This window comes from Ornithodoros turicata, chromosome 8 (assembly GCF_037126465.1).
Source record: "Ornithodoros turicata isolate Travis chromosome 8, ASM3712646v1, whole genome shotgun sequence".
Classification (NCBI taxonomy): domain Eukaryota; kingdom Metazoa; phylum Arthropoda; class Arachnida; order Ixodida; family Argasidae; genus Ornithodoros; species Ornithodoros turicata.
Window position 1 is genome coordinate 29,983,684 of NC_088208.1, and position 12,842 is coordinate 29,996,525.

The 12,842-nt window shown below is 47.0% G+C and overlaps 1 protein-coding gene across 1 annotated transcript in view; it reads left to right on the top strand.

Annotated features, from left to right (window-relative positions):
* Positions 1-12,014, top strand: part of LOC135366907 (growth/differentiation factor 8-like) — a 32,648-nt gene extending 20,634 nt beyond the window's left edge. Inside the window, exons 2-4 of the mRNA XM_064599894.1 lie at positions 864-1,057; positions 1,593-1,778; positions 9,520-12,014. Coding sequence (XP_064455964.1) covers positions 864-1,057; positions 1,593-1,778; positions 9,520-9,903 — 764 coding nt within the window. The 3' untranslated portion in view covers positions 9,904-12,014. The remainder of the gene's footprint in view (positions 1-863; positions 1,058-1,592; positions 1,779-9,519) is intronic.
* The last annotated feature ends 828 nt before the right edge of the window (positions 12,015-12,842 follow it).

The following is a 12,842-nucleotide window of genomic DNA, read 5'->3' on the forward strand; positions in this document are numbered from 1 at the left end:
CTGGTGTGCATAATATGCTAGCATGCTATGTGCGCGTCATTGTTACGATAAACGTGTTCATCTTTTTTGGTTGGTCAGGATTGTGCATATCTGCTCGGAATGTGTAGTATGACGACGTCTTTGGGCGTCGTTATATCCGAATATATCGTTGTATCAGGCTGTCATTTGAAACTAAAGTATTTTGTACACACATTCATGTCTTTCAGTTTACACCAGAGCGCCCATCCGAACCGAAAACCGGAATTAATCGCAATGTTCCAAGCTGGAACTGAACAGTAATTACTAGCGCCATCTTGTATAGCTGAACCGAACCGATATAAAAACTTCAGTTACCGGTTCGGGATACCGGTTCAGTTCGGGTTGGTGTGTGGATGTGGTGGTGGTGGTGGTTAGTCGAAAAACAGAAATAAATCCATAAAAAACGTAACTAAGACATCATTTTTAGTGGCTACCTATAATTTTGTAGCATATTAGAACCTCGAACCGGTTCCGCACCGGTTTACAGCCTCGGTTTACAGAACCGGTTAATCGGACCGATATACGTGAACTCCGGAGCTGAACCGGAACCGAACCTTTATGGCCGAACCCGAACCCGAAACAAACCGAAAGACGTTTCGGTTCGACGCTCTGGTTTACACACCGTTGCATGCCACGTATATGTGGGCCAGTTTGAAGTATATCTGCTATATCGAGCGTTCTCCTCATATAGCGATGCTTCTACATGCAATGTATAACGTTCTTATCGTATATAGCGAATTCTTCGCAGTTCAGTACTCTGAACACACAAGGAGGTTTGGTTTAACAACTCGTGCTGTGTGTTCACGCGTGCGAGACTCACAGAATTTCTCTCTTGCCATTTGCAGCTCCTCCTGAACTGGGGTTGCTCCCGGAATGGAAGGCTCAGTATTTCCGCTTCTCCGAATCTGTTCTAAACCACAGAGTCAGCAAGGCGCATCTCTGGTTGTACGTTTCTCCGAATACGACGCATTCGTCCGCGGTCTGGGTGACGCTCTACAAGGTGGCGCGGGGATCTCTCGGGGAACTCCACCTACACAAGGTAAACAACAACAAGATATACATGGTCTCCGCTATATGACCACTGCGTCTATTAAAACTCCATCGAAGCCATCCAAAAACGCACAGCAAGTGTAACCTTTATAAGAGTTCACCTTCAGCCGACTAACCTCGCGGAGCGACGAAATATCTCCCGTCTGTGCACAAAATATGCTGTCATATAAAGACGCATTCCAAGTGAGCCTACTGAGGTGTTTGTACAGATGAGCAAACTGGCTCTACTGAGTGTTTCGTCCATTAGTTTTTACAACGCGCCTCTCTCGAAAGGAAACAACTTCCCGCGGTTACTTAACGTAAAATTTCTTCTAATAATTTATTCAAAAGCGCCATTTATAATTACTGTATACAATGTGAATACTTTGTAACCCCACGCTTTTTTCTTCTTTTTTCTACTTAGCACGATCTTTCAACTGTATTTGTATACAACCCACTGCCCTCTGTAATCCTTATGCACTGATTGTATACATCAAGAAGTACCGCATGCTTTTGTATCCATAAGCATTACGTCTGTTCTACAGGTCCGGGCGAAAGAAGAGAAGGTTCATCTTCGCCAGGGATTCTGGGTACAAATTGACGTGCAGAAGCTAGTATCTCGTTGGTTCAGGCGTCCTGAAGAGAACCTCGGCATCGTTGCGCACGCCTACGATCAGGATGGGAGGAGAATACACATTACCACGGACCCTCCACCACAGCAAGACGCCCTGGTAGGTATACACTCCTGGGCAGGCCGCATACATACGCAATATAAAATTGTCGGTTCATCGAAGCATTCATTACACATCAGTTAATAGGTAGTGCACAGAAGGGCATATAGGCGCGGCCTATATTTCTCCACTTGCGGGCTCAGTCGCGGCCCTACCGCTATCCGTCGCGTTCCTGCGTGCTTCGTCAACATGTCCGGCCGTTCAAGAACTCGACTTGTGCAATGATAAGAGCGTGTTTTGTTCAGGGTTGTCTCGCTGTCGTTCTCTGGTCCGACATCCTGACTCACAGCTGATATGTTACATGGCTCAGAAACCGCGGAATGGGGAGTTTGGATTCCTTGTATATTCAAGCTGTACAGTCATCAGCATATATAGGGACCGTGTAGTAAAGTTTCGGAGTCGGGAGAAAGAAGGCCCGTGTTTTATTCGGAAGAATCGTCCACATTTCGTTTGCTTCCTTTATCTGCTTTTACCTGAATGGCAGTGAAGTCGGTAGTGAGGAAAAGGCGACGCAGATGAGCGACCGGAGAGTTAAAATTTTCCCACTTGTGGCGCTGTCGGCACAGTTTTCGCGTAGGGAGCCTGCAGAACGCGCATGCGGGCTCCCTAAGTGATCGGCGCGCCGCCTTTGAAGTGGCGCACGTAGTCTATTATAAAAAAAAATAACTTTATTACAAGATGATGACTGGGGAGTTTCACGCCAGGGGCGATACTCTATCCCATCGCTGGTGGTGATGCGGGGAATGAAATAATGAGCCCCTTCGCAATAAGGATCCAAGTCCTATATTGTATCCAGAAAGGGTGAAGAGAGCTTTGAGGGCAGTGCGTTGGTGGGCTGGATGGGGCCAGGGACCAAGCAATTTTGTGAGAGAGAGGGGGGCGAGAGTGTATAGCTCGTTAAGGCTCTATTATACAATACTGTATCAAATGAGAGTTCGGAAATTAGGATATGGACTGTAACAATGGGGGTTTCAACCCCCGCCCCTCGATCTCGTACTTTTGGTAGTGCATTTGGGGAAAGGGGTGAAATCCTAGCTCCTCCCCGCATGTAAAGTTCCCATTAACCGCTCACAAAATAGTTTTCTAGCTATACGCTGCTGCCTTCTCAGACATATACAAAATGCCGTACAAATGTATTTAAAATTCGATACCAAATACTGCGAGCCCATTGTAATTAAAATACAGCTCAAAATATTTGAGAACAAAATGGAGTACCAAATACTTCAGAAGGTATTTAGGATGCGTTTAAGACACGTACTTGAGCGTTATCGTATGTAAATACGACCCGCGAGTGTCGCACTGTCGTTTCGGGACTTAAACTGATATGTCGCCGAGGACGTAGAGGGTGCTCGGTACGCTGCAATCTGATAACGTTGACGGAAGGAAATACCCAACGCAACCCTATCGGACGCCGTCCTTCTATCACTCGAAGACAAATTGGACAGGAATAATAAAATTAAAATAAAATAAAAAATAATTAAAGGCTGTGAGAAGCTGGCAGCAGTGCGAAGACAATTGACAAAGTAATTAAAACCAGCTCCCGTGGCATAGTGGTTAGGATGATCGCTTTCCACGCCGAGACTGGGAGGTGACACGGGTTCGAATCCTGTCGCCGGCTGTGCTGTCTGAGGTTTTCCCTGGGTTTTCCGTAGACTTCCCAAGACGAATGTCGGCACCAGTTCCCCCTGAAGTCGGCCCAGGACGCATACTAACCCCCCCTGTCCCCCACTCCTTCCTGCTGTCCTCTCTCCATCTGTCCACGTCTCTACGCCGCTCATGGCCACAGCTGCTTCGCGGCGGTAACGCGGAACTTTAAAAAAAAGTAATTAAAGTACTGAGTATAGAAAATACCGAAATAGCTATTTTAGATAGACTATACAAACTGCTCCTTGGAAACAGTAACTAGTAAGACACTAAATAACGAAAAAAGTATTTAAAATTCAGTATATTCTAAATATAATACTTAAAAAAATACGTACAAGTCTGTTTTTTTTTTTTTTTTTTTTGTTCGCTTATCGCCATGTCGTCTTACCAACTATATAGCCCACCTCTGCACGTTATAGCAGAGGTGGTGCATGCGTCAAACTTTCGAGTGGCCGGCAGGCATTCAGGTGGTGGTGGTGATGGCGATAAGGCTTGCCGTTGTCGGCCTCACGTATGTGGGCAACGTCACGACTGACGCCCTGGGGGAATGTGCGTCCTGGGCCGACTTCTAAGGGAACTGTGCCGACATATGTCTTAAAGCGTCTGAGGAAAACCCAGGAAAAACCCCAGACAGCACAGCCGGCACCGGCAGGCGTTCAGACTGCATGCCAAGCCTGACGTGCTGCTTATCAAAAACACTTCATCCTGCTTATCCTTTTCGTTTGCATATCTTCACTGGCGCGGGCTGGAATGCATTCACCGAGAGAGCACGTGAAAGGAAGTGAAAGGAGCACATAGACCATCGAATGAACCGCACGGATAAGGTGGCTTTAGGTTTAATGAACTTGCGCCAAATACTGCTCTTTATCGTGCTCGAGTGGCCAGGGAAAGATAGCCAGTCCAGACGAATGCCAAATAGACGAGGGCTCAAGGTGCGAACAAGTGCCGACGCTATTAACGGAGAGATATCGATGCATAAAAAATGATATCTCTCTCAGTTTCAGAGGACTAAACTGCGGAGTACTTGCAATCTAGGGGGTAATATTGCTCCCCAATTTACTCCTTTTTGGGGTGCCCCCTTAGAAAGAAAGGGGTGTTTTGGTCTTTTTGGGGAAGACCACTCTCTAAGAAAGGGGTATGTAAATTGCGGAGCAATTAGTTTCTAGTCCCCTAAGATTGCAGTTACTTCCTTTTACTCCCTATTTTAGACCCCTGACCCTGAAATTTACCCCACAGCAACACGACGAGCACTTGGGCTAGTTGGTGTGAATGCATGATGAGGTAAACATAGGGCTGGCGAGAGAAATCACGGGCCCCGGGGATGGCCCCGGATGAGTGCTGCCCGGGCCCCCGTCCTCGCGTCTCCAGCAGTGCTATTAACCGTCCGGTGTTGGGTTGGACGGGCTCCATCACCGGCTGCCCCCTCCCCCCCCCCCCTTTCGCCGGCCCTGGGTAAACAAAGGGTCTCGCTCGTCCGGACGCTCCTGACGTCTTGACGCTCGTCCTGTTCCTCCGTCTCTTTGTCTTTTGCGTCGTGTTTACCTTACTCCACATCACTGCAAATACCCCTAAACCTCACATAAACGTCTGTGCATTTAGTCCCGAATGCAGGGTGTTAACAAACTGCAGTTATCAAATTCCTTGACTTTTAAACGTTTTCATTGACAATTTCATGCGGATTCCCTGACGAACGGATCAACGGGAACTTGATGTCCTATACGTTAATTTTGATACATATCATTTATTGAATAATACATATCATTTATTATTATTATCCCCATTTTTTTCTTTCAATCATCATCATCATCACAGATCATTTAATGAATTCAAACAAATGGAATTCCAATACATACATGTTTCTCCTTACTGTTTAAGATGACCTTTTTTTTTTTTTGCATTATGGGAGACGTCCTATACTGTGTCTCCAGTACGACCCTTGTCTTCTTTTAATGAAGGTCACTTATTAGTGAGGCTGCTCTACTTTTCCGCCTCTGAGCTTGTCATTGGCCAACTTACGGTATCGTTGCTGTGACGTGGCGCCGCTCAATCGCACCGATTGGCGCTCGGGATATCCGAGCGCTGCATATATATATATACGGTCATGCATGACATGACACTTTGCCTGCGATTTTTGCTCACTTCAGCTACTTTTTCACTGCTTCCCTGACAATCCCATGACTTTTCGAGTCGCATCGAAATTCCCTGACAATTATCGGTTTTCCAGGTTGGTATATAGACACCCTGTAATTGTCGTGGCAATGCATCTTGTCCCTAAAAAAAAAAAAAAAAACTAAAACTTATATTTTTTTTCTTCTTCTTCTTAGAGTGTACATGTATTGCCACAACCATTAATTCCTTGATATAAATACACGGAAGAGAGAGAGAGAAATACATGATTACGATGATATGGGGATGACGAATGCACGGAAGTCTATGCGACGTATATGCGATCCTGACATTGCACAGACGTCTTTGGTGCGCGCGAATTTCAAACCACGTGTGGATTTCAATGATTCAAAATGATTCATAATTCCTTGATTCATGATTCATTCCAGTGATTCGTAATTTACCAAATCTCTGCTTGGTTTCTCGTCCAGCCCAGTTTCAATGATGCATTCCCATTAATTCCCACTCCAAAGACTCATAATGCGCATTATGAATCATTGGAATGGGAATTAGTCATTGGAACTGGGCTCGACGAATAAACGAAGGAGAAATTCGGTAAATCGGGGGAATACGCTGGCCGCCATCTACGAATAAAACAGATAACATACCTACGGAATTTATGCTTGGAGGACGAATTATTAGTTTATATAGAAAGCGCAGATAAGGATAAACACGGCATTCGCAAGTAAAATGCAGCTATTCAACGTCTAACTATAGAACCGGGAGGGTGGATGGAGGCGATATATAGCAAGCGCGATGGTCTTATCCATTAACGTGTTGCCGCCCTTTGGCTTATAGCTGGAACATGCATAATTCATGATGAATGGGCAAATATCAAACTCATCTGGGTGGATGGCACGAGCTGCAAAAGGACTACAGCGTCTTAATACCACGCTGTATATTACACAACCTGAAAAGACCTCCAGGACTCCTTTGTCTGTATATCTTTACAGCTGATACAAAAACTAAAAATGTTCAGTGCAAGCAAAATAACTTGTATGGGTCATGCTCCACGTAACGAAAGCCAGTTCGAAGTGCGCGTATATGGGACAGAAGTTTTAGTGGAGACTGACTGGGGTGGTGGTGGGTGGTGGTGGTGGTATAGTGCTGAAGGAGCTCGCCGTTGCCGGCCTCACAGAGGTGGGCGACTAACGCTCTGGGGGGGGATGTGCGTCCTCGGCCGACTTCTAAGGGAACTGTGCCGACATATGTCTGACAGCATCTGAGGAAAATCGAACCCGTGGAGGCAGAAAAACGCTGTCAAATCACAGATCAGTAACGTGACGTCAGTCACTTCGAAGGAATCCGGCGATTGGCGTATCATGTTTTCGGAACTGTTATCGTGAATGACGTCTCATCTAATAGCGAGATTTAGCAAACCGGAAGAACTCTACAGAAAAGATATTGTAAAAGAAATTATCAAATCCAATCTTTGCAAGCCCCGATTCGTAGTATACGTGAACTGACGTTCGCTCGTTCCAACACATATGGGAGTGATATCTTTCCAAAGCTACGTGCCCATAAGAGCACCTTGCAACGTTGGTTTCTTTCGGCGCATATCACTGGGCGCGGCGATGACGCCCCCATGCCGCTGTAATGGCAACCGGATGGCATCAGGCAAGATGGCTGCTCTCTAGGAAACTGCCGTGTACAGCGCACGATCAAAGCTTTCGCTGTATGCGCACACCCATCCTGTGCCATCTTGAGCGTAACAAAAAAGCAGTTGCACAGTCGTTGCATCCTCCGCACCTCAGATTACCTTCAGCGGCTACGACACCGCCACTGCGCATCCTCCCTTACACAGACATATTGACCCGTGGCCTATTGCCTTTGGCTGTGCGCCACAGTAGTTAGAAGAAGGAGTCGTTGAGATTTGACGTACCCGTCTATACGGACATGCTGTCCCTGATGGTTGAGTTAACTTTGACTCGTTTTGTAGAAGTAACGCCCGACGTCGACGTCCTTGGCGATGTAATATCTCTGTTAGCGCGTGCGGCCTCCCTTTTCCTTTCGCAGTCGATATAGAACGTTCTGCAGCAGTGAGCGGCACCATTTTACATTCCTTAAAGAGTCTGCTCTTTCTTGCAGCACACGTTATCTTTTATGTTAACCGTATATCTCGTATATATATATATGCCGGCATTGTCAGAAACTTCGCACTTCGGCGCACTATTTCCGGTAGAACTTTCCTGACGAATCGTCTGACACCTTGGGCGACTTCCTGAAGACATACCCCCTCTCCTCCGCACCATTGCCGGTGCCGCATTGAAACTTTTATCCGTTATCTCTTTGACGCCCACCTAGTAAAGCCATACCTTGAACAACAGTCTCGAAATTATGGGCGTTTAAGATCACCACCAATTTCGTGCGACGTGTCCTCGCCGCGCGGTCATGACGGCCCATACACACCGCAAAGAAAGACGTCGTTGACACGTCAAAAGGCTTCTGCTCCGCAGTGTGTGTGTGTGATGGCACGCCATGCACAACGGAGGGGCAATCGATCGGAGTTGGGCTGGCAGGTGGGCGTGTCATGTAGCACGCCCTGCTCGTAAAGGCAAACGCTGATTTGGTCCCCCCGGTTCTGCTAGCTCTCCCCTTTGACATGGGGATCTATTCACCCGCTTTAACCGTCTTTCAGAAGCCCTTTGGCTATTCCAGTTCGTCCCTTGTTCTCTATAACTGTGCGGCGATGCATTGCGGCCATGAGGGTTAGCTCCTTGGAGATGCGTATATGTATAGTAGTTTCAGCTGCCCTGACATTCGTTTTAAAAGTACTGAGTACTGTAAGAGTAACGAAGTACTGAGTACTATAAAAGTGACGAAGTACTGAGTGCTGTAAAAGTGACGAAGTACCGAGTGCTGTAAAAGTGACGAAGTACCGAGTGCTGTAAAAGTGACGAAGTACCGAGTGCTGTAAAAGTGACGAAGTACCGAGTGCTGTAAAAGTGACGAAGTACCGAGTGCTGTAAAAGTGACGAAGTACCGAGTGCTGTAAAAGTGACGAAGTACCGAGTGCTGTAAAAGTGACGAAGTACCGAGTGCTGTAAAAGTGACGAAGTACCGAGTGCTGTAAAAGTGACGAAGTACCGAGTGCTGTAAAAGTGACGAAGTACCGAGTGCTGTAAAAGTGACGAAGTACCGAGTGCTGGATTCGAGGATACCTCGTGCCATAATCAGCGGACGTGCTCAGGAGTATAGAGAGCCTCGCGACGGGAAAGTGCAACCGTGATTAGTGCAGGGTGTGTGCAGATAAACCTAACCGTCATTTGCGCACTTAGCTTGCTGTCTACTTAACTGAAGAACTTCGCACGATTGCGTATTTATGCGTGCAAAATTTACAGAAAAGTCGTGGAAGCCACACCCAGCTTAAATAAACAGAGCGACGAAAACATCGGCTTCCGTGCATTAGAATATAGGGCAACATGGCGGTCTCAGGTGAGTTGTGTGCACGTACCGCTAGGGGCACTACCGATGAGCGTCCATCTGGGACATCGTTTCGGTTTCTGCACCGACAGCTCCCCTAGCTGTACCTGAACACAACTCTCCTACGTCCGCCATCTTGCCATATTCTGATGCACGGAGGCCGACGTTTTCGTTGCTCTGTTTATTTTTTAAGCTGAGTATAGCTTCCAGGATTTTTTCTGTAGATTTCGCACGCATAAATGCGCCATCGTGCGCCAACAGAAGTTCGTCAGTTAAGTAGACAACAAGCTAAGTGCGCAAACGCCGGTAAGGTTTATCTGCACACACGCGCTGTACATAGCATAGTGACAATGATGTTGTTACATATTGTGCCGTAGCGCTCCAAGCCACAACATGATGGATATCGGTTATATATAAGCTTCCCTTACGTGCACTGAGTAGAGTATACACTTAAGAGCCATTGCGATGGAAGTATTTCTGTGACAAGTGTTTGTTCTTTGCATTGCAGCGTCCGTTCATCGCGGTGGTGGTGGAGGCCCACACTCGCAGCCGCGCCCGTCGTATGGTCGGCCTCAACTGCCAGGAGAACTCGAGTGAAGAACGTTGCTGTCGGTACCCTCTGACCGTGGACTTCGAGCAATTTGGCTGGGATTGGATAATCGCGCCAAAGCGCTACGAGGCCAATTACTGTTCCGGTGAATGCCCTTACGTCTTCCTACAGAAGTACCCACACACCCACCTCATCCAGCAGGTGAACCTCTCTGGGTCTGCTGGACCGTGCTGTGCTCCGAGAAAGATATCCGCGATCTCCATGCTGTACTTCGACGACAATCACAACATCATCTACGGCGTCTTGCCAGGGATGATCGTCGACCGCTGCGGTTGCTATTGAGAAAGGACCTTGTGCGTTCTAGTGCAAAAAAAGAGACTTGTTTCTGTGCGTCCTGTGAGCACGTGGCCTTGTGAGACTTTGCGAAGGCGCCTCCAAAGAAGAACCGGCTGTGTGTTCGATAGCATCGCATGACTTCGCGCCCAGCTTGTTGGAGCTTTCAACCAACCTCGTGTGATATTTGGTTGCCCATAAAGTATGGAAACGAGGAGGGCAATCGATGGAACGACCTCTTGGAACTCTGCTGTGGCTTTTGGGTGTCTGTTGCCTGTGGAGGTCTTGAACGGAAAAGGAAACCTCGCTGAAAAGTCGGTGGCGAATAGTGATCTATTTAATAGATGGACACTCGTAGTACCTGCGCGAACATTAATGTTTGTACGTCCTTTCTTAATTATTATTTTATTGTGCCGCGAAAACAGCGGGAGTGTGTTTCTTGATGTCCGTGTATGTGTTGTATCTGTTTTTGTGTGCGTGTATACACGACTGAGATCTGCATCTTTCTTTTTTCCTGTTTTTTTTTTTTTTTTTTTTTTTGTGCAGTAGGAATCTTAGAACAACGAGAGGATGAAGTAACAGCGCGGTAGTTCCCGTAAGCGTTGTTCACTTCAAGATGTCCTTGACAGTAAATTATGGGCCCTGGTGGTCGCTATTGAAAACGCACACGCATGCAAGCACATTTTCGAACGCGCCTGCTTCCCGAGAAACAAACGTCTGCACCTGAGGATAGCTTTCCCTGTTGGCGAGACCAAGTCTCTACTCCACATTCAAGTTTTACTGTGTGCCATCCAACCATTGCCTTTCCTGAACAAACATGCAACCAAGGTGCAGGTGAGCTGGTGCAGTGCGGTAACGGGTGGGAAGCACCCTCATAGTGTAGCAGACAACAAAGTTGTGTGTGCACTGCTACGTTTGACCTTGTCTTTCCTCAGAAGACTTGTAGAAAAGTTACTGCTAAATATCTTCCTTTCCACCAATTTCCACATATAGTGTCAAAATACCCTATACAACTGACCTGATGACTGTTTGAAAATGTGTGCACGTCAGCCATGAACACAATGTAAACGTTTCTATATTCACAAGGGTGCCACTTTCGTTTATATTATCTGCCGAAGAAAGCAACGAGACACTGGTGTGGCATATTGGGGTTTTGTACCTTGCAAGAAATCCTCAGTCATATCATTATGCTTGACACTGTGCTCCCCGTCCAGTGGTTTATCCAGACACCAGACCCCCCCTCCCCCCCTTATTTCTTTCCTGTGCGCCCTCTACAAGATCCTCTACAAGAAGGTTATTATTTCAGACACATGTTGGCAATGATGCATCAAGCTGTTGCGATTTAACTTTAATAATGACTCCCACCCCCAACTTTTTGAAAGCATCCCCCCCCGCCCCCCAAGTGCTTGCTTCTGGATGAACCATTGACTTCATCACTCCTGGTTGAAGAATGTTCTTGTGGTCATATCTGCCTTTCTGTGCATGTGAACAGAGCTATGTAATAGCAGCAATTCTAGGAGGCTTGACGTTCGGTGAATGACCCCTCTCGCTAACACAAGGATTATATCTATGTTACTGAAACTTCAGACGAAACAAATCAAGCCGGGTTGTCAAGAGTGAATCATACCCCGAGTTACGCAGGGTTCATCTTCAAGGTCGGGACGTGTTTTAATGGTCCTTGTTCGTGATACTGTAAGTTCTTGCAACAAGGCTTCTCCCTCGCGCCAAGCTTGAGGAGTATGCAAAGTGGATTTAGATGAAAGTGACTTCCTCAGTCTTCAAATCTGCTGTGTAGATGTATCTTTTCGCACTCCTTAAGCACCGACTTGTTACATGTACGTAATTAGTTCTCATTTTGTGTCCTGTCTGTCTGTGATGCATTGTATATGTCGTAGTGACTCTTCCGTATGCAGTACAACTGTTCTGTCTGCGTGATAAATGACGAGCTTCCTTAGAAAAAGGAAAAAAAAAAAAAGTACAGCGAGCACGCAGTATTTTTCTACTTGAGTTCAAGTGCTTTGGTTTGTGCTCAGTGAGACAGCGGCGATGCGGTTGCTGAAGTCGTTTCACTTTTTGGCAAATGTACTGTGATATTCTCAATAAAGAAGTCATCCAATCATCATGTATGGACTTCGTCAGGGTCAAAGTTATCTGTTAACAAATGGCAATGAAATGTGCCGACAAAACGCCAGCGTACCACAAACAGAACAACTTTGAGAGTTGGGCACCATGCTAGTCGCGTCTCCAGCATCCGAAACCGAATTCAAAGGTGTTCCCGTGGGCCACTCAGTGTCCCCATGGGAAAGAACCGACTGTACAGCTTGAAACAGAGTTAATTTGAACGCGCCTCCGACCTGCGGAGCATGAAGCCCTTCCACTTGCGCTGCGGTGATGTCCGCCGTGCCACGAGCTGTTGACTCTGCATTACCCTCAGCTGTGGTTATCATCGCGACGTTTGGTTAGGTTCGCGTGGTCGCGTTCGCTGAGTGCATGCTCATTTGTTTTATCACGATGCTGAAAATGGCCCACTCAGCGAACGCGACCCCCTTCGCGTGTATCATTGAGACAACGGCCAGCATGCACCTTTACTTAATCGCCCCCAATACAAACAAACGTCGCAATGATAATCACAGCTGAGGGTAATGCCGACTCAACAGCTCGTGGCAAGACGGACACCCTCGCAGCACATGTGGGACAGTCGGAACATATTCTATCCCTTCATTTCTCCGAAGCGCCGCTAGGGTGACTCTCTTCCCGCTCCGCACTGGCTCCGCAGGTCGGAGTCGCGTTCAAGTTAACTCTGCTTCAAGCTGTACCGAACAATTCCTGCAGAACATTACGACGAACACATTTCGAATCGAAGTGCCGTCTGCCTCAACTAACATTCGCAGACGCTTTCAAACACGAAAATCTTGTGGCTACTAGTGGCTTCTCATGCGACTGACGGC